Source organism: Tympanuchus pallidicinctus, unplaced genomic scaffold (genome assembly GCF_026119805.1).
Source record: "Tympanuchus pallidicinctus isolate F22 unplaced genomic scaffold, pur_lepc_1.0 scaffold35, whole genome shotgun sequence".
In the NCBI taxonomy this organism is placed as follows: domain Eukaryota; kingdom Metazoa; phylum Chordata; class Aves; order Galliformes; family Phasianidae; genus Tympanuchus; species Tympanuchus pallidicinctus.
The window spans coordinates 2,111,890-2,135,158 of record NW_026294753.1 but is presented as its reverse complement, the minus strand read 5'-3'; the positions used below and the strand labels follow the sequence as shown (position 1 = coordinate 2,135,158).

Genomic DNA, 23,269 nt, shown 5'->3' with positions numbered 1-23,269 from the left:
GCCCAGCAGGGCCACCAAACATCCACATTCAGATCAGGTTGCCCAGGACCCCGTCCAACCTGGCCTTGAACACGGCCAAGGACGGGGCATCCACAACCTCCCTGGGCAGCCCGTTCCAGGGCCCAACCGCTCTCCTTGTGAAGAACTTCCCCCTAACATCCAACCTCAATCTTCCCTCCTTCAACATGGATCCATCCATTGGGATGCAGACACCTGCTTGCGTCCCCCTCCTCTCTGTGCCTCCAGCTAAGTGCCAGCAGGGCATTGCCACACCAAAGGGAGCAATGGGAGAGAAGAACTGAGCAGCACAGGGAGGAAGAACAAGGAAAAAACCAACTATGACAAAGGGAATCGCAGAACAGCCAGGCTTGGAAGGGACCTCAAGGATCACGAAGCTCCAACCCCCTGCCACACGCAGGGCCACCAACCTCCACATTTCACAGCAGCCCAGGCTGCCCAGGGCCCCATCCAACCTGGCCTTGAACACCTCCAGGGATGGACGGGGCATCCACAACCTCCCTGGGCAGCCCATTCCAGGGCCCAACCACTCTCCTTGTAAAGAACTTCCCCCTAACATCCAACCTCAATCTTCCCTCCTTCAACTTGGATCCATGGTCCTTCATGTCTGCATCTCCAGCAGGGCACCACACGCCTGCTGCAAAGGAACAGCAGTGCACATGGAGCAATGAGGGCAGCACGTGCACGGCTCTCACACAAGGCAGCGCTGAACGTCTGGGGAAAGGGGACCACAAGGAGGAACTGGGATCTCAGTAGGAAGCCCAGCTGTTGTCTGGGGAGAGTTCTGCAATGAGGTGTGAGAGGAACTGAGTTTGGGGAAATGGGGACGCGCCTGGATTCCAACAGAAACACACTCAGCAGTTTGGAAATGCTTTGCACAGACCAGCCAGGAACAACGCAGGCTGCTCCTGCTGCAGGACTCCCAGACAAAGACATCAGTGCTCAGAGCACGGCTGGGAACCACAGCTTGTAACCAGCTTAGCAAGGGGAAGCGTGATCTGCGAGGACTGCACAGCAAATCACCACCCAGAGCATCCCGTGGTGCTCGTTTCAGAGGCAGCTCATCCTGAAGTCACTTGAGAAACACCCCAAGAACCCCCCACTTTAATCCATGAATACAGCTGAAACACACACGTGCTTCAGGGCTGTGATTTTAGCACATGCATTCAACAAAACCTGCTCTAAATGCTTCCATGAGCAAGGATACCACGTGCAGAAGCCACGAGTGCTCCTTGTTGAGGGCTCTGTATCTCCAGGCACCACCTCAGCACCTGCACACAAACCCCCCCTTAGCAGCAGCCCCACAGCACAGCACGTCTGCAGCTCACATCTTTTGGGAAAGGGAAGCAGAAGAGCAGCAAAATCAGACACCTCAAAACCTACTTCATCCTTAGCAGAGATGACAGCAGCCCTGCTGCTCCCCAAAGCCACCGGCGAGTTTGGCTTAATTTGCCTTTCAAGGGCATTCCTGCACAGTGCTGAGCTCTGCGTGTCACCAGGGCTCTGCTTGTGCCTGGAATACTGATGCAGGCAGCACACCCAGGGCCAGACAGCAGCTTTGTGCACCAAGATGCATCACCAGGGGACAGCAAGGCTGCAAGCATCTCCACCCCAACCAGAAGGGATCCCTCCAGCACCCAGTTATTAACCTGGTTAGAGCAGAGGGAGCAACATCAGCACTGCTGGTGCTCCCACCAGGATGCCAAAGCAGGCACACACGTCCCTGCCTCGCTGGGAAAGTTCTCAGCAAAGCAATGGCTGATGCAGGGCACACAGTGCTGCAGGGCCAGCGGGGAGCTGCTGATTCGGCAGCCACCCTGCAATGGGCAATGGATAACAGTGCCCTGCAGGATGGGATCTTACTGCCACCCCCACTGCCAGATGCTCCGTCCTCCCTGCAGCCAGCAGGCCTGAGAAAACCTGGATGTCACTCCTGTTAGCACAGCACACACTGCACATCACATCACTGCACACCACCATTCAGACGTGGGATCTGTCTGCACCATGAGCCACGTGCCAGCACTGCCCCGGGATGCTCACAGCCCTCTGCTGGGCCACCACCCATCCCTGCTGCTGCCATCACAGTCTTGGCCCACCGAATTCAAACGGTGCTTTTCTGCTCTTTTTTCAGCTTTCTGTACCAATCTAAGAATACATCTTTTTCCACTGACCCCGCTCTGATCTCGTGAGGAGGTGACGCCTTTTTTCCAGCTCTGCAGCAGAAATGAGGCACTGCCACGCTGCTTCTCAGCACTATTCTTGCAGCTCAGAGCCTGCAGCAGCCAGACACAACACAGCACAGCCCTGCACTCCTGCCTGGTGCAGCCCTGCAGCAGCACAGGATGGGCTGCAGCTTTCCTCCTCGCTCCTGCAGCAGTCAGGATGAGCCAGGTGCGCAGCAAGCAGTTGCAAGAGGCACAGTGTGGGCTGGGGAGGACAGGACCCGGTCTTGGTGCTTCTCTCCCCCAGCCCCAGGCTTTGCTGTACCACCTTCATTGCTTTTTCACGTCCCCATTTGCAGCAGCCCATGCCTGGAGCACTCGGATGCTCCACAGGCCATCACAGTGCAGCTCATTAGCTGTGCCACTCTGCCCTCACGCTGCTTCTGATCTCAGGCTGCTCACCTCAGCTCCAACACCAAACAGCATCTTTCAAAAGACTCAGGGACGCTTCCAAGTGCAGCCAGAAGCAAAGCAGTGCAGGGCTCGTTTTTATTCTCAGCTGATGTACAGCTGTGACACCCCCAGGTGGGAGCGGGGCATCACCTGCACCCCCAGCTGCCCTCCTGTCCCCAATCCCAACATTCCTGACAGCATGGCAAGGCTGTCCTGCAGCGAGCCAAAAGCTTCTCCCTGCTTTAGGAGAAAAGCACACAGGGGAGAGCCAGGATGTCCTTACAATGGCCCCAAACTACGCCTGCTGCATCCCCACAGCAAGGCAGAGGACTGACCCACACCCAGCAGCCCAAGGAACAGAGTCCAGCTCTGATGCGCACCATAAGCACCCACAACACGAAAGAAAACAGCTCGAGGCACAGAGCAGCTCCTGAGGGCAGCTCAGAGCTCAGCTGCAGATAAGAGCTTAAACCCCACGAGAGAAACCCCTCTGGGCTGCAGTCACTGCAGTTGGCTTTGCTCACATCCTTCGCTTATCACCGTTCCGTCACCATTTGCTGCACTGTGCCTCCACCCAGGACAGGGTTTGCAGCTCTGCAGCTGCTGAGCTGGAAGGGCTTTGTGGAAGAAAGGACAAACACAGAAACAGAGCTGCAAGTGACAACTGCACGTACAACCTGCACAGCCAACAACCGGGTGGGAGAAATCCTCATAGAGCAGCTAAGGAAACCAGCAGCTCCTCGTTGCAGATACAGCATTTGATAATGGGCTCCCTGAGAAAGCAGCAGAAATCTCTCGGTGCTGTGGCAGCTGCCTGGGGGTGGCACAGAGATCCAACACTGCCAGCGTGGAGTTGGGGAACCTTTTAGATTAGAGGAAGACGTAGGTGAGTAATTGCAATGGACTGAATGAGGTAATTTGCTTGCAGAGACCAGAGACGAAGCAAAGCAAAAGGTGAAAACAACGCCAGGGATGACAGCTGATAGAATTAAAGCAGGACGTTAACGAGGTTCTGGTCATCCATAGAATGAGAACACAGCACTTTACGAACACATACACATCACCAGGACGTGTGTTAATGAATTGAGATAGCAGAGTGTGATTCCACGCTGTTACCCCAACAAACCAACCTGCCCACCCCCCGTAGCCCCAGCAGGCAGCACAGCACCAACACAACCCGTAACGTTTCTGCATGAGAACTTCCCCTGCAGAAAAAAACCCCAACCCTTTGCCGTTTCCATTGCAGCACACCAAGCACTGATGCTGTGCACAGCTCGGACCCAACCTGCACTGCTGGGCCTTCCGTGGGGCTTCAGCACAAGCAGATGGCACTGCGAGCTCTGACTTTCTGCTCAGCTCTCCCCTGTTCCACTGCTGTGTCCTTGGACAGGAGAGCAGGTTTGCTGACCTCCCCCTCCCCCCCAGCACATCAAAGCTGGTGTTCTGCTTGGCACAGGCAGCCTCTGATAGGTGCCAGCACCACTTACAGATGAGCCCACCCCCCGCCCACAGCGCTGATCCCAGCCAGCAGCACACTGAGAGGCTCCTGGATGTGGCAGCCAAATCCAGCAGGACCCCAATCCACAGCAACAAGAACCAGAAACAAAGGGAAAGCACTGCACTTCCTCAGATCCAGAGGCAGCTCTGCGTCCATCCCGGCAGGCAGAACCCAGAGCTGCCTCCATTGGGAGCACAGGGCTGCGTGCTGGGAGCTGTGGCTCTCCATGCCCTGGAAGGGGGCAGAGCTCAGGGCGCCCAGCTGCAGCACTGCTCCATCTGCACGCCTGCAACCAAGGGGAACAAAGCAACCGCTTCTTCACCTGGCTCCCTGTCACTAAAGCTCCCTGCAGGCTGGGCTAGCTCTGGGCATGGCTTATCTTACTGCAGACAGAGCAGCAGGGGGCTTTTATCACAGCCTTAACGAACGAGGTCTGCGTCCCTCCTGCACGCACAGCAAAGAGCTGCGGCAGGAATCAAAGCACCCCACTTCTCTGCTGCCCTGCAATAACATCACGCTCATAAATCTGGGACAGCGTGAGCTTTGTGATGCCTCCACTTGGGTGAGCCAAAGCAAGGAGCAGCTTCCTGTAAGAATCAAGAGGTGAAGAAGAGCCCCATAGCAATACAAGGGACAGCACACAGCCCAAAGCCAGAGCCAAGGAACCCCAGAGCCTTGCTCAGAAGGAAGCAGAGCCACGGGATCCCTGAGCCCTTCCACAGGCAGCCCAGGGCAGCAGCAGCAGCTGGTTTCAATCCAGTCCAGTTCCTCAATCTGTTGGCCACGTGGCCATGAACAAACACTTGCTCAGTGTATGGGAAGGGAGCAAAGGCACCCAGGGCTCCTCCAGCACACGCAGTGCTTGGAGGCGTTGCACAGAGCCCTGCATTGGAGCAGCACCATCTGCAGCCACACTGGGTTACCAGGCCAGGAGGGCTCTGCTCTGCTCCCCACCCCACAGCCTCACCTCTGCCTGAGCTGCTCCAAGATCCCCCAGCATCCAAGATTTGGGTGAGACAGGGCTTCCTTCCTTCCTCCCGTCGACAGGATGATTTCAGGTCTCCGCTTCCCAACTTATTATTTAAACCCCTCCAATGTGCTCAGGAGCAAAACCTGCAGCATCAACAAACGCCAGCCCAGCTCCGTGCACCCCCTGCAGCCTGGCATTCCAGTTCTACCAGTTCCCTCTGCCCCTCGTTGCCCCCATTCCCTGAGAACCAACAGCTCTGTGAGCCGTGCCATGGCAAACCACCTGCTTCCTGCACAATTAAAAGCACTTCCAAACTGCAGCTCCCAGCAGTGGCGCAGGCAGACGGGCACTCAGAGCAGCTCTGCTCCCAGCTCTGCTTTTGTGCTGCAGGGCCGGGGATGCGGAGCACAGCCTGCCTGCACAACAGCTGCGCTGCCAAGGGGCCGCAGCACCAACTGCAGCCACCAGAACTGCTGCAGCCCACTCACAGACCAGCTGAACTCACAGTGTGCTAAAGCACACGCACTGATTTCTGAACACAGCCCCTCTCCCCTGGGCAGAGCACATCCTGCCATCTCCTGGAGGCACTCCCTGCCCTGGGCAGAGCAGCAGTGAATCTCAAAATGCAATGGTGCACCAACACTGCTGCAGCTGCTGTGCTGTCTGCCTTGCTTGCACACCCTCCTCCTGCTCCATGCTGCACTGCAGGAAGGAAATAACCCTTTTACAAAGGAAGCAATAGCCTGGAGAGCGGGCAATAAAACACTCAAACCTGCTTTGTGGGACCTGCAGCCCCTGTGGTCTGCGGGCACCTGGGGAGGTCTGGCTGTCAGCACTGTGCAAGCAGCGCCCGAATGCCCACCTTCCCAACAGACACAGCCTGCTGGTGCTGCCAAGGCAGAAAAACCAATGCAGGAGGTGATCCCTGCCATGCTTTGCACTGAGTGCAACGAGCTCCAGGAGCCACGAATCCCCCCTGCTCTGCCTGGCCACCCCTTATTCCTTCTGCCCATCCAAACGAGCGTGTCTCACCCCACTGAACAGCCCCTCTGGTTGCCCAGGCTCACAAAACCTACAAAACCACCCCACAAAACCCACCTGATCTGCCCAAAAGGCAGAAGGGCACTGAAGGAAGCTACCTGCCAAGCACCTGCAAACACTCCACCCCAAAAAGCTGCTTTGCACACAGCCAAACAACAATTGCAATGCATCACAGCCCTTCGGTCGGCCCTTTCCAGCAGGCAATTATTTCTAAAGGCAGAGCTGGTAGGGGACACCAAACTGAGGACCTGCGCTGTGACAACGCTGCAGAAACAGAGCTTTAGGAGAGCCCACACCATCTCCAAAGCAACTGCAGTGCTGTTTGCTCAGCAGGGCAGGCACCCCGAGGTGCTAACACTGCTCTCCAGTGAGCGGCTGACGCGGTGCTCTGAGGTCAGGCACAGGCTGTGCTCTGACAGGGCGTGAGAGCAAGAAGACAGGAGGCTGGAAAGGCACGGAGCTGCTGTGCTATCACCGTCATGCAAATCAAACCCCTCACTGCTGGCATGGAGGTGGGAGGTTCCGACGGCTGCTGCAAAAGTCACCTTGGGAGCAGCAAAGAGGAGGGGTTGCAGCGAGGTGAGGGTTTGAAGCAGCTTTGCCTTGGCCAACGGAAGGGGCTGCGTGAAGGCAAAGCCCACCAGGGTGAGCAGCAGGGAGAGCTGAAGGACACGGCACCACCCGCCTGTGGGGTCACACAGCTCTGCTGTCCTACCTGCAACGGGAAGGCAGGGAGCTCACACCCACGTGAGGAATCCTGCTCCTTAGATAAACAGGGCAGTAAAACAAGCAAACAGCCCTCGTGCTCGTGCTGAGCTGCCACAAACGCAGCAGCCCCGCAGCCAGCAGCTCCTTGCAGGAATAGCTGAGGTGTGCAGCACTGATCCACGGAACCACAGGCATCGGGTGCTGGAGGTGCTGCACTCCCTCCTCCTGCTTTCCTGACCCCACGCGCTCACATCACTCCCTCCCCACCTCACAGCCACACACAGTTTGCCAATCCAGGCACCTCTCTCCATCATCAGAAAAGAAAACAGCCCAGTATTTACAAGACAAGCGAAACGGAACAAGAACAGCAGCCAAAACCACTGCTGGTGATGCTGGGAGTCAGGCCCGCTGAGCAGCTGTGAGTTTCCCCACGTCGCCCCTCTGTCAGCCATCACTGCATGCTGAGCAGGTAACCAAAAATCAGATGGCCTCGAGCCATGGATATCGGCTGAACTGCTGGAAAACAGCACAAGGCCAGACAGCCTGACAGCACTCATCTGACAGCCCCACCCCAAAGGTGGAGATTGCTCTGAGATGGTGCAGCTGAGCTGAGAAACGGCCTTTAAAGAAGCCTGCAATCTCATCAGTGCCTTTTGGGGTTGGTTTCGGCTTTTTCTCGGTTGATAATTAGGGGGCTGCACGTTCAAAATGGATTTGGAACACAAGGTTAAATCAAGCAGCCTGTGACCTGGCTCAGCCTGGAGCAGGATGCTCTCAGTGCCAAACAGATGAAGCCCACAGATGTGCCACTTCTCTCCTGCCTCTAATCAGAGATCTAAGGGACAACGACTCAGCTTCTCATTAGTCCTCCTCTGGCATCATGCAAGCACCAGCCAGGGGAACAAACCCTGGTGGAATAACAGGCCAGCAGGAAGTGACACCGTGCAACAGATGGACTGCACTTAACATCCCAGCAGCCACAGAGCAACCTCGCAATGCACTCAGCCCATCCCTCCTTTCACTGATGACTGTTTTCCCTGGTCCCTGCAGCACAAAGGCAGCTGGAATCTCACAGCTCTGTCGTTTTGCCACCAGCAGTGCTGCACCAGAGTGGCTGTGGTGCATCAGTTCGTGGTCTGAACTTCACTGTGCAGCAGCTCCTGGCTGCTCTGCCATCAGCAAGCTGCAAGCACAGAAGCACTGAGTTAATTTGCTTTCTCTCCTCCTTCCATGGGTTGGGAAAAGCAGACCCTATCTCCAGGCACCCGTTTGGACTGCCCTCCACTTTCCTACCTCTGCCACAGCTGCTTTGCCTTTCACACAACCGACCCAGAAACACAGAGTCACTGGGTTGGAAGGGACCTCAAGGATGATGAAGCTCCAACACCTGCCGCATGCAGGGCCACCAACCTCCACATTCAATACCAGCCCAGGCTGCCCAGGGCCCCATCCAACCCGGCCTTGAACACCTCCAGGGATGGACGGGGCATCACAGCCTCTCTGGGCAGCTGTTCCAGCACCTCACCACTCTCTTAGCACAGAACTTCCCCCTCACATCCAACCTCAATTTTCCCTCCCTCAATTCAAACCATTTCCCCTTGTCCTGCTGTTATTCCCCCTTTCAAAGAGTTGATTCCCCTCCTGTTTTAGGCTCCCTTTAGGTACTGCAGGCTGCACTGAGGTCACCCCGCAGCTTCTTTTCTCCAGGCTGAACGAGCCCAGCTCCCCCAGCCTGTTTTCATAGGGAAGGTGCTGCATCCCCTCGATCATCCACTCTCTGTAGGGGTCATCAGCCCTCCCACCCCTTCCCAGGGAATAAATTCAATCAGGGATGTGAGGCTGCAGCTGGGGGGCTGATAATTGGGGCAGCAGCAGAGCAGCACCCTCACATTGTTAATGCCCTTCTGCATCCCTGCATGGCCACGACCACCCCGATGGCTGTCAGCATGTGACAGCAGCACCAGCACAGCTCCCACCACTCTTTGCTTCCAGCCCCAACAGGTTTTGTTGACCACCACCTAAAGACCCATCTCAGTACACACCAAACACAGCAGAACCCAATGGAAACAGGAGCTGTGAGCGCAGGTACAGCCCTGCCCGGGCAGAGGATGCTCCGTGGCAGTGCAGGAGGGCAGCTCAGCGTCCAGCAGAGCCCCCAGGATGCAGTGACAGCAGAGCCCCGGTGCAAGGCACCCACACACCTCAATTCCAGACAGATGGGTGCAGCCACGTCCAGCAGTGACGGAAAGGGCAGCTTTCATCCCCTGCATTACGAGGGGGGAGACGCTGAGCGCTAAATTAAACCAGCGCACCGCCAAAATCCCATCATCACCAACGGCCCTGTTTCCCCCCTCTTTGCTTCCCCACTCGTTGAAAAAGAAATCCGAGCTCCGCAAAACCGCAGCTTTGGGTCTCACCGACAACGTGAGGCAATTCAGAGTCAATCAAAGGGCGCACAGCAACACGGAGCGGCTCGGGGAGCACGGCCCCACACAGAGGCCGAACGGACGGGAGGAGCCGGAGGACAAAGCGAACCGAGAGCCGAACGCGGAGGGGAGGGAGAGGGAGCGGAACGGAGCGGCCCCGAGGGCGGAGGAGAGCGGCGGGCTCCGGGCACGGAGCTCGGACCCGCACTGCGCCTGGCTGCCTCGCAAGCCCGCACTTCCCCGCTCCTCGCCCGGCTCACAGCGAGCCCAGCACCGCCCGCCCTCACCTGCTGCCCGCCGCCGGCTGAGCCCCGCCACTCCCCAGGGCCGGCCCGACGGAAACCGGGCAGCGCGCAGGGCATGCCGGGAGCTGTAGTCCGTCAGGCGTGCAGACCACGCCCCCGCCACCGGGGTCAGAACACGCCCCTTCCGGGGTTTAGACCACACCACTTCCGGGTCAGATCGCTCAACACTCAGAGTTAGACCACGCCCCTCACCCATGCTAGGCCACGCCCCCTGTGGGAAACCACGCCCCTGTATTAGGCCACGCCCTCACCTACGATAGGCCACGCCCCAATACGTACTAGGCCACGCCCCCGCCGCGGAGTCAGGGCGCGCCCTGCACGAGGTCCCGCCCACACCACATTGCCAGACCACACCCCTGTGTGAAGCCACGCCCCCAATCTATCCTAGGCCACGCCCCCTGCGTGGGTGAGGTTTGGGGGGAAGGGGATGGAAATTGGGGTGGGGGGAAGTTGGGTTTGAAGTGGGGCTTGTGGAGGGGTTGTGGGGTTTGGGGTTAAGGGGAATTGGGGGTTGGGATTTGGGGTTCAGTCAGGGTGCTGGGGGACTGTGGGGTTTGGGGTGGGAAGGCTGTGTGGTTGGGGGGCGGGGTGCTGTGCCCCATTCGGATCCTCCATCTGCTGCTGCTGTTCCCCCTCTCCTCCCAACTCCTCCGTGCAAAATTTCCCTCGTGATGCGTTCCTTTCCATTGCAGCCTTGTTAATCGCTGCCCTCCATCTCCCCAAGAAGCTCTGGGAGGGGCTTCCGTGGGTTTGCGATGGAGCTGTGGGGCAGCTTTGCGGCAGGGCTGGTTGCAGCGCTGGGGTTGCAGCGCTGGGGTTGCAGCAGGGCAGGATGCAGCAGACAGGTTGCAGCATTCAGGGTGCAACGCTCAGGTTGCAGCAGGGCAGGGTGCAGCTCTGCTGTCCGCCTCCAGCGAGTGTCGCTGCCGGCCCAGCAAAGCCCCGATCCTCCGGGAGCAGCGCTGCCCCATGGCAGCTCAGCGAACCCCCCTCATTCCTCCCCCCCCCCGTCACCCCCTGATGCCAACCAGCGATGCTGGGAGCTTTGGGTGCACGCAGCATGTAAAGCTTCTCCCTCTGTCCACTGATGGAGCTGATTTTGTCCCGTCGGGTGGTGACACACCTCCCCCCCTTCCAACCCCTGCTGCCCACGGCTGCCCCCCACCCCGAGCTGCTCCCTGCTGGGGGCAAAGCTGCTGCAAAATGCAGCAGCAGTCGGTGCTGTGAATGCAATGCCTCGCGTGCAGCCCACTGCCCACATCCCACCCCACAGCACTGACCCGGCACCCAGCACTGTTCCCATCATTGCACTGCAGCTTTGCAGATCCCTCCCCCCATCGTTGCCCATTATTTTCCCACTGCATCGCTGCATTGGAAGCTCCTTGGATGCACTCGGTGTTAATTGGAGGGCAGTTTTTGCTCGGTCTCTGCTTGCTGCTGCAGGAACAGGGAAATGGGGAGGGGGGGAGGAAGGGGTGGGGGCATCTCTGTGTGCATCTCTGTGTGCTCTGACCTCGGGCAGAGGCACAGGAATTGCTGGGACTCACAGCAAAGCCTTTGGGGAGTTGCAGTAAAGTGGGGCTTGGGAGATGGAGGAGGGAAATTCAGAGGCCAAACCCCAGCATTGCAGGAACGACAGGGACGTGGATGTGCAACAGAGGGAGAGGAGCAGCAGCGAGGTGGGGTGCAGAGCTGGGACTGCACTGCGTAGGAACTCTGTGCTGGGAGCAATGCGAGATGTTCCCCTCCTGGCAGCAGGGATCTGCAGAGCTCTGCTGGGAGAAAAGGGGAGCTCTGGGGTTGGACACAACCGGAGGGAGGAGGGGACACCGGGGTTCAGCTGCAGCCCCATCAGCAATGACAAACCTGGGGGTCTTGGCTCCCCCCAGCTCGGTGTCACCCCATGGGGTTCCATGCAGAAACACAGCCCTGAAGCAGCTGTTGGTGTTTGCAGGGCTGGAAAAGCACCAGGAACTATTTGGGGGCTGTGAGTCAGTGCAGAACAGCGTGGCCCCATACACGAATCCAGCCCCCATTGCCCTCTGCAACCCCCGTTCCTCAGCTCCAATCCCCCAGGACCCCCACCCCAATGGATCCCCATTGCTCCCTCCATTACTCCAGCAAGGCACCCCAGCAGCAGCAGCCCTCCCAGCTCTCAGGGCTTCCCCTGCACCCACAGCACTGCAGGAGGCGTGCAGCAGCTCGGTGCCCCCCAGGCACTTATCTGCAGCTCCCAGGGGCTGCTGTGTGCTGATAAGCACTGGGTGCTGCTGCACGCTGACCCCCAACCCCGTATCACAGCATGGGGGGGGGGGTGGGAGAATGAAGCTGAGCTCGGGGGGGCAGTTGGGCAAAAGACCAACAACCAGTCAATAATAAATAATAAAAAAAAATTTATTTCTTTTTTCAGATGAGATCCGTAGTGAAGCCCCAGTGTTGGTTCCGGGCCCACGTAGGAGCACAAACACTCAACAACCAGAAATAAGTTAAAGTGGAGCTGTGGTGCAGCAGAGACAAACCCAGGGTGGTGCTGCAGCATGGGGGGAAGGGGGGGCTCCCCATGGCTCCCCCAGTGACCCGCACTGAGGGGAAAAGGCACATGGGGGGTGGGGGGAGGGCAGGGGTACCCCATATCCCAGCCCAGCAGTGCTCCAAGGGAACCCCCCCCCCAGCAGTGTGCTGTGCAATGAAGTGCAGCGGGGGATGAGGGGCACTGGGGGGGGGTCCCTCGTGCTGCAGGAGGAGGGCAGCTGAGCTGAGCCCCCTTCCCAACAGCCCCCCCCCCACATTGACACGCTTTGGAGTGATGGGCAGGGAAAGGAGAAGTGCTGCCCTTCTCTTGGCACTGAGCCCCACTGCCCCAAAAGGATGTGGGGCGGGGGGGGGGCAGCAACCCCCCTTGTCCTCAATACAGGCAGGAGAGCAGAGCTGAGGGAGCACTGCTGCAGCAGAGCCAAGAGCACCATGCATGGCATGGGGGGAGTTTTGCACTGGGGCGAGGGGGCACCCAATGGGCCCCAACTGCTATGGGGTGCTCAGGGGGAGGTGGGCAATGGGGGTATGGAGATGCAGAAGGAGGGAGCGAAGCCTCACCCCAACAGCAGGCAGGGAGAGATGGCACAGGATGGGTGGATGCAACACAGACACCCCCCCAGTTCCCCATTGCAGTGGCACAGAGCAGGCAGGGGGTGAAAAAAAGGCACTGCAGGTGCTGCAGCCCCCACCCCAACCCCTACCCAGGGCCCAGGTTTAAGGCACTTCCAGTCCCCAATTGCAGGGGGCTCAGGCTGAACCCTGGGATGAGGGGGGGACACCAACACGACACGTCTGTGCCTTCAGCCCCCTCCAGTCCACCTGCAGGGGGACGTACCTGAGGGTCAGGATGAGGCCAGGAGGGGGGCACAGCAGCATCATTGCTAAAGTTGCTCCAGGAAAAGGGGCTCAGCTCCACGGGGCTCCCCCCAAACAAGGCACACAGCAGCCCCACTTCCACCCACCCCACCAGGACACGGGGGGGGTGAGGGGACCCACTCAGAGACCCCCCCTATCCCAGCATAAGGGGCACAAGTACCCCATTCCCCCCCTTATCTCTACATCCATAAGGCAGGAGGCAACATCCCAACACAGTCCTCACAGTGTCAGCTCCCCCCAGGTCCCAGCCCCCCCCCCCCAAGCAGGAGGAGGAGGACTGGGGGGGGGATTGGGGAGCTGTCAGGTCATGTAGCGTGTGACAGCACGCAGGGCATACAGCAGGGCAGCCTGCAGCCGGGCCTCCAGCAACAGCAGGTTGACGTGGACCTGTAACAGGACAGCGGGGTCAGCACATGGGGGGGCTCAGCCCCAGAGCCCCAAAAGAGGGGGAAATGAGGGGCGGGGGGGGGGAGGGGGGCAGCACCTTTTCTGAGTGCTTGAAGTGCCTCCAGAACTGTGCATACATCCTCTTGGTGGTCTTTTCAGGGTAGCAAGCCACTGTTTTGATGTACACCTTCAGGCTGCGCTCCAGCAGCTGGTTCACCTCTCCGTAGTCATAGTCATCATAGCTGGGGGCGACGGAGAAGGGAGGGGGACGTCAGCCCTGTGCCGCAGCCCCTACCCATCAGGGCGCCCGTTTCCAGACCCACATCCCCTCAGCTGAACCCAGGGGCTGCTGCAGGGTTTGGGGAGCAGAGGAGGGACCCACCGGATGCCGAAGACGCAGTGCACGTAATTCCAGATGGCGCGGCGCAGCATGGAGGTGTCGACGCCGCAGTGCATGGCGATGGTGTTGTAGGTCAGGTTGTAAACGACCTGGAACTTCTCGTCCAGCAGCTGCCCCACGTCGGGGTACAGCCGGTTGATGAGGGAGAAGCCGTGGTCCTCCCAGGTGTAATCCTGAAGGGAGAGAGCGCGGGGCAGACGGTCACCCTTCCACCCCCCCTCTGTTACCAGCGCTGCTGCTTTGGCTCCAGCCCGGTCCCAGCCCTCAGCAATGCCCCATGTTTGGGGGGAGCGGGACCCACCTGAGCACGGAAGGTGGGGGGCGCCTGCTCGCCGCGCCGCGTGAAGTCCTTGTAGCCAAACTCGGGGTCCTCCACGAAGCACAGCACGCCGGACTGCAGGGCATGCTCCGTGACATCTGCGAGGTGCAGCTGTGAGCAACGGCGTGGGGCCGCCCGCAGCCCAGCAACGGGGCCAAAGTCCCCTGCAGGGACCCCCTCCTACCCGATGGGGCCACCAGCAAACTCTCCGTCTTCTCCATCTCGAAGCGCGTGGCCATCTCCTCCTGCGTGACGCCTTCCTCCTCCCTCTGGCTGTCCCGCAGCAGCTGCATCCTCTCCATCAGCGCCTCCACCTCACGCACGGCATCCCTGCCCTGGGGAAAGAAGAGGGGCTCGGTGCCACTGGGGGGCTGCAAACTCTGTGCCCCCTCCCCCCCACCCCCCCCCCAACCTTCATACAAGGGGCCAACCAACACCCCATCCCTCAGGGCTTATGGGGGAGACCCCAGCAGGACGGCACCACCCCAGATCGTGGTAATCCCCCCCCATCTCTTACCCCCGAGCACCCCGTGCTGTCCTCAGCTGTGGGGCTGCTGTCACTGTGGGGTGAAGGGGGTCTGCAGCCGTGCCCCCCATCCTGCCCTGCCTCGGGGTTGATGCCACAGCCGAAGACGAAGGAGGCAAGAGAGTGGTAATGGGTGAGCAGCACCAGCGCCTGCACCAGCTCTGCCAGCGACCAGCTGTGCTCCCCTGTCTTCAGCAGCGCCTGTGGGGGGAGATGGGGGAGACATCAGGCTCAGGCTCTGTGCCCCCACATCCCACGGCCGAGGTGGGATGGAATTTGGGACGCATACACCACGTGTTCCCATCCACCGCCCCTTCCCACCCACCCACCCGACTTACGGCCCCTTTTGGGTTAAACCCAAGGAGCAACGTGGCCCCCAGGGCCACCAATTCCACCCCCCCGACTGCATGTTGGGGTCTCCCACCTCGATGTGCTCCTTGGTGATGAGCCAGGGTCGATGTGCCAGCAGCTTGTTGATCTCGTTCAGGTTCCTGAGCTTCTGGGGGGCGCAGTGCAGCCCCTGCAGCCACGCCGGGTTGCCCCCCGCCTGCAGGAACTCCCCCATGTGCAGCCCCACCAGGTAGGTGCACTGATGCCGGGCTGCTGCCTGCAGGGACGGCCGGACGATCAGCACCAACCCCAACGCCAGCCTTTGGAGAAGCCACACAGGGACCCCACCACCACCCAGAGGGGTTTCCCTGGGGACAAAGCTCAGGGGGGGGAGCCCTGCATCCCAACATCAGCCCTCTGGCTGTAGAGGAAGCTGGGAACCCCAAAAGCGACCCCAAAGCGGCTTCTGAGGGACGGCACGGCCCACAGCCGGGGGTCCCACGCTCACCATGATGGCGATGTAGTGACGTTTGTGGTAGGGGAGGGGTCCGTCCATGCGCAGCAGGAGGTACTGAGTCTTCCAGAAGCTGCTCAGGTACTGGGGGTGCAGCCCCATCACCATCGTGATGTTGTCCACGCGGCCGGCAGAGACGAAGGCTTCGATCAGCAGCTGCCGCCGACTGCTCTCAATGCCCTCCTGCAGGATCTGGATCCCACAGGCCCTATTTAGGGCTGCTTCCCCCAAAGAACGTTCCCCCCCCATCCCCCATTTAGGGACACTCCCCCCAAAAGATGCCCCCCAGTCCTTATATAGGCCCACTCACCCCAAAGGATCCCTCCACAGCCCCCATTTAAGGCTGTTTCCCCCAAAGGATGCCCTCCCCCGCCCCCATTTACAGATACTCACCCCCAAAAGATGGCCCCCAACCCCCATTTAGGATCCCTCACCCTCAAAGGATGCCCCCCAGCCCTCATTTAGGGCTGCTCACCCCAAAGGCTGCGCCCAGCCGCCCTCCTGCTGCCCTGAAAGGACACCTCCGGCCGTTCCCACCGCCTGAGCCCCCATCCCCATGGGGTGAGCCGGGTTCGGGGGACCCCATGGCAGCCCCACACAGCCTGCTCAGCACCGGGTTGTTTATGCGGTGGGGAGGAGCCGACGCTCCCCACCCCCCCCCGGCACGGTGACGAAAGCACAGCCCTATCTCTGCCCGAGGAGGAACCATCTGTGTGCCGGCACCCAGCGCTGCAATAGGGCTGTAGGGATCCCCAGCTTTGGGGTGGGAGCAGGGCACAGTGCACAGCACTCCCCACTGCTACACAGCGGAGCAGCGGCTGGGCAAGCAGCGACGCTGCATCCCAGATCCCACCCCTCTCCAAGCCGGGTACCACCACTAAGAGCCCCCACCCCAATAGGGCCGCGTCCCCTTCACCCATATGAGATGCACCCCCTGTCGATGCTGGCAGCGATGCCCTTTCCCTTCTTACCTCCTCTGCAGGGATGAAGGCGCTGGGCCCCCTCCCCAGCTGCGGGGGCACCGGGATCCCTCTGTCCTACAGGGAGGAAAGAGCAGCGGTGTCAGCCAGCCCTGGCAGCGCTGGGACGGGGGGGTGGGGTGACGTGGGGCCGTCACCGGATGGGTGACTCAGGGTCAGATCTCCCCCCAGCCACGGCCATCACCGACGGGTGTTGCATCAGGCTGATGAAATCACAGCCGGGCGTTGCTGGGAGGTGTGACAGCAGGACGGGGCCAGGAAGAGCAGCAGCCTGCACAGCCGTGTGCCTCAATGGGGAAAAGCAAAATTCAGAGCCCGGGGGGGGGGCTGTGGGGGTGCTGGCTGTGTTACACCACCCCACATCCATGCCTGCCTGCGCTGTGGGACTGGGAGCCTCACACCCTCCTGTGGGTTCACAGTGCTGGAACACAGGGAGGCAGCAGAGCCTGATCCCCCCATGCACCCCCACACTGCTGGGCTGCCCTCACAGCCCCCATCCCATTCCTGCACCGGTGGAAGCCATGCACAGCACTGCTGCTGCATTAAGGGAGCACCCCCAGCAACCCCCCGGCTCACGCTCCCATTTCTCCCAGCCCCTCTGTCTGCAGGATGTGGGGCAGCAGTGGGACACCAGGACCAGCCGTAGGGTCAAGGCTGTGCTCCACCACCTCTGCGGGGACTCCTGCAACCAGAGGGATGCAGCGGGATCCCTCACACAGCAGAAATCCACACCTTGCGGGGCCAGGAGAGGCGGGACGCAGCCAAGACCCCACATCCCCTGCCTTGAATGGGATCCCTGCAGCATCGATCAGAGCGAGCGCCTCTCCCAGCAGCGCTCTCCAAAACCACCCCAAAAGCACAGCTGTGCTCCTTCAGCCCATTGGCACAAAGCTCTGCCCCACGCAGCAGCACGTTCACCTGCAGGACGCGGCCTGGCAGAGGGCTCTCCAGCAGCGCCAGCACCCGCACGCAGCGCTGCTCTGCCAGCCGTCCCCACAGCACTGCGGGGGGCACAGCGCCCATCCCAAATGGGATGACGGGATGGGATTTGGGGGGGGTGACACGAGGCGGCCAGGTGGCAGCTGTCAGTGCAGCCACGCGCTCCCAGCGTGATGGGCAGCACGGCCCCACGGGCACCTCGTGGGCACCCACATCCCCACGGCCCTGAGCGCACGGGGCACTCCTGCCCTGAGTCACGGCGGAAGCAACAGGGGGTGACAGCAGGGTGACAGCAAGGTGACAGCAGGGCCAGGCTCGTGCCATTAGCGCTGAGCACTGCTCTGACTCACAGCAGCCAAACCGGCGGTGAAGGAGCAGCTCAGCTGGCCGCCGAGCAACGGAGAAACCCCATAAAGCAAAGCTGCAGCCCCCAAAACCAGCCGGGACTCGGCGGAGCTCTCCCTGCTGTGACAGCTCAGGGTGACCTTTGGAGGTGCATTTTAATCATTGCTGTAATGTTTTGCTGCGTGAAGCAATTCCTGAGCTTAACCCCTGCCGTGCTGCTGTGGGGCAGCGCTGCGTTCTGCAGGTGGGGAAACTGAGGCACGGTGGTGATGCTGCAGCCCCCAAGTGCACAGCCAGGCTGTGGGGGGGGCAGGGGAGGCTCAGCCCCAAATGGAGCACCAGGGGAAGGATGGAATGCCCCCAGAGCAGTGCCAAGCATTGCCCTGCGCTGCTGCCAGGGCTTGGTCAGGTGTTGGAAAATCGCTCCTGATAAGGAGAGGTTAAACAAACACCCTGCAGAGACCCTCTGAGAACCATCCCACATCTCTGGGTTGGGGGCTCAGCGCAGCCCCACCGATTGCTGCCCCTGCCTACAGACAAAGACAAGTCCCAAATCGGGGAGATGCAGCAGGAGGGACACCCCAGGACTCCCAGCGCAAACAGCCCTGAGTTCTGTGGGACCTTTCCCAGCCCTTGGAGCGGCCCCAAGCCTCACATGGGACCTGGGGGGCGGCTGCCCCACACCTGTATGGCGACCAGGACCCGCCGGGATGGGGATTGAGCGCTGTGGGACTCCGCTCAGGGTCGCACCTCCCTCCCACCCCATGCAGCCCCGGCACAGCGGGGCACCCGCGCACTGCCCGGCACTGGGGCGACGCAAAGAGACGCACCGTGGAGTGGGAGGAGGGAACGACAACAACCCAAACCCCAAACCTCCGCGCGGCCCCGCGGTCGGGCAGCGGGGCAGCGGTGCTCCTTTCTTACCTCCTCGCCCCGCAGAGCCCCGCATCCCAAGCGCTCCTCCAGCCCCGGAGGGCAGCATTGCGAACCGGCCACCAGCATGACACCGCGACGGGGACAGCGCGAGAGCGGCTACGGAGCGCTCATAACCACAACGCCGCGTTTCGGGGCCGCTTTCGGGACCGTGGCGCTTTTTGGGGCCGCGGCGCTTCTTAGGGCCGTGGGACCCGGAGCGCTCTTTCATAGAGGGTGTGAATGGGCGCCGGTCACGCCCCCTACCGTCGTCTCCACCAATGGCGTCGCGGGGGTGTGACCGACGCCTGCCCGCCAGCCAATCAGCGATAGGCGCGCGGGGCACGCTGGGAGCTGTAGTTTGTTTTGCTCCTCTCGCAGCCCCTTCCCCTCCCAGCCCCCACCGGACGAGGAGGGCGCGGAACCGCCTGGGATGCGGCGAGGAGCTGCGGGATGAGCCGGAATAATAGCGAGCTAATTAAATAAGAAGAACAAAATAATAGGGCATAATAAAAATAATGGGAGCGACGGCCCCCCGGCAGCCGCAGACAGAAGCGCTGATAACAATCTGGTGCTCCTTGACAGCTCGCACACGGCAAAGTCCAGCAAACAGCTCTCGCTGCACAAACAACTCCGGCTTTGCCTGGTAACAGCCTCCTCCTCCCGCTCCTCCGGGCTCTGCCAATTAGCGGCAGGCGGCCCGGCTCGTTGGCGCCCTGCCGGCTTCGGGAAGGGTGAAATGCAGAGCGGGCAGCTGCTCCGGTGCCCCGCTCCTTTCACGGCGCTTTGGGGTCTGCCTGCAGCCCCGCCGTTTCGGGTGTGGGGTTTGGAGGTGGGAGTCCCTGCGTCTGTCAGCCCCGGTGGCGAGGGGGCAATTTGGGGATCAAATCCTGACGTGGTTCAGCTCTGCTGGGAGCAGCGGCGACTGCTTGGGATGCGATGTAATTAACGGGCTGAGCAATTAGAGGGCTCTGTGGGGCTGGATGCAGCCCGGGGCACTCCCAAGCTCTGCCCCAATGATGAACACCTGGAGCTGTGGGTGTCCAAAGTCCTCTTCTGCCCCCAAACTGCCCCATGAGCAGCTGGGATCCCAATCCTCCCCATGCTGGAGATCCCTTCGTTCTCAGCCCTAAATCTGCAGGATGGAAGCAAGGAAGGAAACACAGAGAGAGAGGCTGCAGCCCTGCGTGACCCCACGCTAGAAGCATTTGGGTTTGCCTTATTTTGGAGGGAGGGGCTGCCTCTCCTTCCCCCTTTCCAAAGCCCTGGACATGAATTGGAGCACGCTGGAGCCGTGGGCACACACCAGGCAGGGGCCGGCTGTGCTGCCAAGCATTAAACCCAAAAATATCCCCTCTGAGGGCCACGAGGGCTGCACCAGGAGGCTGCTGAGCCAGCGCTGGGCCGTGCCCCGTGTGTGCTGTGTTACTGTGCTGCTGTGCTGCTGTGCACTCACTCAGCAATAAGGAGCTGCACACCATTCCCCATCTGCTCCCCAGCTCCAGGTCAGGCGACCCCGGCCTTCCCTGCAGCCTCAGCATTTTTCCTGTTCTGTTTGTGCTGCTCCTTCCCACGCAGCAGCCGGTGTGGGCCAGCAGCAGCTTCACACCCTCGAGAGCAGCCTGGCACAGTGAGCTGCCCTGTGGGCGCCTCCAGCCCTGCGGGTTTCTCTGGCCCCATCCCAGGGGGTCCTGCTCCTCCCCCAGGACCAGAGCGGCATCCCGAGGGAAAACGCCCGGGGGGTCCCTCACTGCCCACCCCGTGAGCTGCTGTGGAAAACCCAGGCAGGCTTTTGCCCCATTTTGAGCTTGCTAGGAAATAAAATAGCATGGCGTGGCATTAGCACTGCGCTGGCTGATCCTGCTGCGTTCACGTGGTGCCCGTTGGAAGCAGGGTGGCAATGAGAAGCAATGTTTTCTCGAGGGGAAACCCAGTGTGGGACTGAGCGCCCCGCTTCCAGAAACACCCATCACGGCTGGCTAATTACACAGGGCCTGAGAATGCCCTGGTTAACAAGATGCTGACTGTACAAGTCTGTTGATTTAGTTTAACAGCGCGCTGTAAGAAAGCTAAACAGGAAGGCGAGCCTGATTGCCCCAGATAAGTCAGCTGAGAGCAAACAGAGGGCGGTGTGGGGTGAGCTGCTGCCCCCTGGGACCCCAAGGACGGGGAGGGCAGAAGTGGGGCTGCCCAGGGAGCAGGGAAATGCTGTGCAGGAGCACCCAGAGGGGAGCTCAGCCAAAGCGCAGCGCTCAGCTCTGCAGCAGCTCTAGGATTCACGCGGGAGCCTTTGGACTCGTGCACGTCCTGGGGCTTCCTTGGGAAGAAGGCAAAGGGCAGCAGAAGGAGAGGCAGAGCAAGGCTGGCGCTCGCCTTCCTGGATCGGGAACAACACAACTTTCTGATGCTTTAAAGGCTGTGAGGAGCCCTAGCCGTGTTTGAAGACACAAACCTGCTGCCCCCAGGGCACGCCACAGAGCCAAGCTCCCTGAAAGCCCCAGCAATTAGGCAAGGAGTGGAAGGGAGCTGTTTGGGGCTAATTACTGGCTGGGGAAGGCAGTTTGCTCCTGCTGCGGGTTCACTCCTGCTGCAGGTACGTGCTGTCAGGCTGCAGAACTGTTTATTCATTCCTGTGTACAAGTTGCAGATCTTTGCCAAGGGGCTTGCAAGGCTGGAAAGCAGTTTGCTGCAAGTAATCACTTGAAAAACAAACACACAGCACTAATCCTCTTGGTTGGATCTCCAGAAATGCTTTGCAAGAGGTTTTCATCGTGCCCTGAAGTCCCACCTCCAGCTGCACGGATCAGCACTGCTGAAACTGCAGCCCTTGGGCTTTCAGGTCTCTGGGGCAGGAGACAGGGAGCAGCAAAATGCCTGCCCACCTGGAACCGGGCTGAAATGGAGCAGCGCTGCTCCAGAGGTCTCACTTTCGCCCCCGATTTCGGCTGGTAGGGATCAGTATGTAATATCTTTTCAAGTGCATTCAACCACTGTCAAAACCCTCTTTTCCTGAGGCTTTGAAATAGAAATGGAGCGATCACGGCCTCAAATAATAAACACATGTACAGAGATGCCCTCCTGCAAGAATCCAAAGTGCTTCAGAAGGAGTGGATGAGTAGCAGTGAGGAGGAAATGAGCACAGGCAGATAAAGGCAGGAGCCACTCAGTGCTCAGCCAGGCATTGCTGGGCTCTGCACACACATTGCTGGGCTCTGCACACACTGCTGGGCTCTGCACACACTGCTGGGCTCTGCACACACTGCTGGGCTCTGCACACATTGCTGGGCTCTGCTCACACTGCTGGGCTCTGCACACACACTGCTGGGCTCTGCACACATTGCTGGGCTCTGCACACACTGCTGGGCTCTGCACACATTGCTGGGCTCTGCACACACTGCTGGGCTCTGCACACACACTGCTGGGCTCTGCACACACATTGCTGGGCTCTGCACACACTGCTGGGCTCTGCACACACTGCTGGGCTCTGCACACATTGCTGGGCTCTGCTCACACTGCTGGGCTCTGCACACACACTGCTGGGCTCTGCACACACATTGCTGGGCTCTGCACACACTGTTGGGCTCTGCACACATTGCTGGGCTCTGCACACATTGCTGGGCTCTGCACACACACTGCTGGGCTCTGCACACACTGCTGCACACGTTGCCCCTTTCAAACCCTCTGCTGGAGGACAGAGCTGGAGGCACGGAGACTTTAATTGTGAGCCTTGTGTAAATCCTGCTCTTATCTGCCTCCCTCCTGCCATAAACACGGCCATTCAGGCCGGCTCAAGGATACGGCCGGCGTTGCGCTGCGCTCAGCAGAGATAAGTGAAGCCCTACTGGCACAGTTCTGCAGTGCTGCCTGGTTTGGAAACAAGCCCAGGTTGCTCTGCGAGCTGCCATCCTGCAAAGCTGGGGAGAAAACCCCGAGGAAGTGGGCAAACAGCCGTGGGAGCAGCGCAAGCCTCCCCCAGAGAGAGGGGAAGGGAGCTGGTATCCAAGGCTGCCATGCGCCTCGCTGCACCTACAGGGGCTGGGAGCGGGGTGGGGGCACTTCCAGGTGGGAATCGCCTTTGGCTGCTGCATTTCTGCTGCTTCTGGACCCCGCTGAAGAGAAACGACCTGTTTTCCTCTCAGAACAGCCCCAGCTGTGGCTGAGAGGAGGGCGAGATCTCAGAACAGCACTTAGACGTAGAATCACAGGAAGGCCTGGGCTGAAAAGGCCCTCATCTGGTTCCAACCCCCTGCTGTGTGCAGGCTGCCAACCAGCAGAGCTGCCCAGAGCCATACGCACCCGGCCTTGAGGATGGGCAGGATGGGCATCCACAGCCTCGTGGTGCAGGAACACATGGGAACCTCAACAGGACCACAGAGCCTCTACTCTGCTCTTGTGAGGCCCCATCTGCAGTGCTGTGTCCAAGTGTGGAGCCCACAGCACAAAAAAGACAGGGAGCTGTTGGAGAGGGTCCAGAGGAGGGCTGCTAGGATGAGCAGGGGACTGGAGCAGCTCCCCTATGAGGACGGGTTGAGGGAGCTGGGCTTGTTCAGATGGAGAACAGAAGCTGCAGGGTGACCTCAGTGCAGCCTGCAGTACCTGAAGGGAGCCTAAAACAGGAGGGGAAT

General features: G+C 60.2%; 2 protein-coding genes across 6 annotated transcripts in view; both read right to left on the bottom strand.

Annotated features, from left to right (window-relative positions):
• PHACTR4 (phosphatase and actin regulator 4) overlaps positions 1-9,652 on the bottom strand; it is a 42,213-nt gene extending 32,561 nt beyond the window's left edge. The window contains exon 1 of one of the 4 annotated variants that reach the window (XM_052699121.1): positions 9,564-9,652. The gene's annotated coding sequence lies outside the window, so the exon portion shown is untranslated. Of the gene's footprint in view, positions 1-3,918; positions 4,022-9,563 lie in introns of those variants that run through there. The other 3 variants (XM_052699123.1, XM_052699124.1, XM_052699122.1) reach the window with 3 other exon arrangements.
• Positions 9,653-11,959: 2,307 nt separating this feature from the next.
• Positions 11,960-18,857, bottom strand: SESN2 (sestrin 2). Of its 2 annotated transcripts, XM_052699141.1 has the most exons (10): positions 18,657-18,857; positions 16,440-16,505; positions 15,463-15,660; positions 15,049-15,231; positions 14,616-14,825; positions 14,283-14,433; positions 14,081-14,196; positions 13,762-13,952; positions 13,477-13,621; positions 11,960-13,379 (listed from the first exon to the last, which is right to left on the bottom strand). In XM_052699141.1, the coding sequence occupies exons 1-10, from the start codon at positions 18,732-18,734 to the stop codon at positions 13,293-13,295; spliced, it is 1,425 nt and encodes a 474-aa protein (XP_052555101.1). In that variant the 5' UTR covers positions 18,735-18,857; the 3' UTR covers positions 11,960-13,292. The 2 variants fall into 2 exon arrangements, with proteins under 2 accessions (XP_052555101.1, XP_052555100.1); XM_052699140.1 differs by lacking the exons at positions 16,440-16,505; positions 18,657-18,857 and adding an exon at positions 15,944-16,274.
• Positions 18,858-23,269: the final 4,412 nt, after the last annotated feature.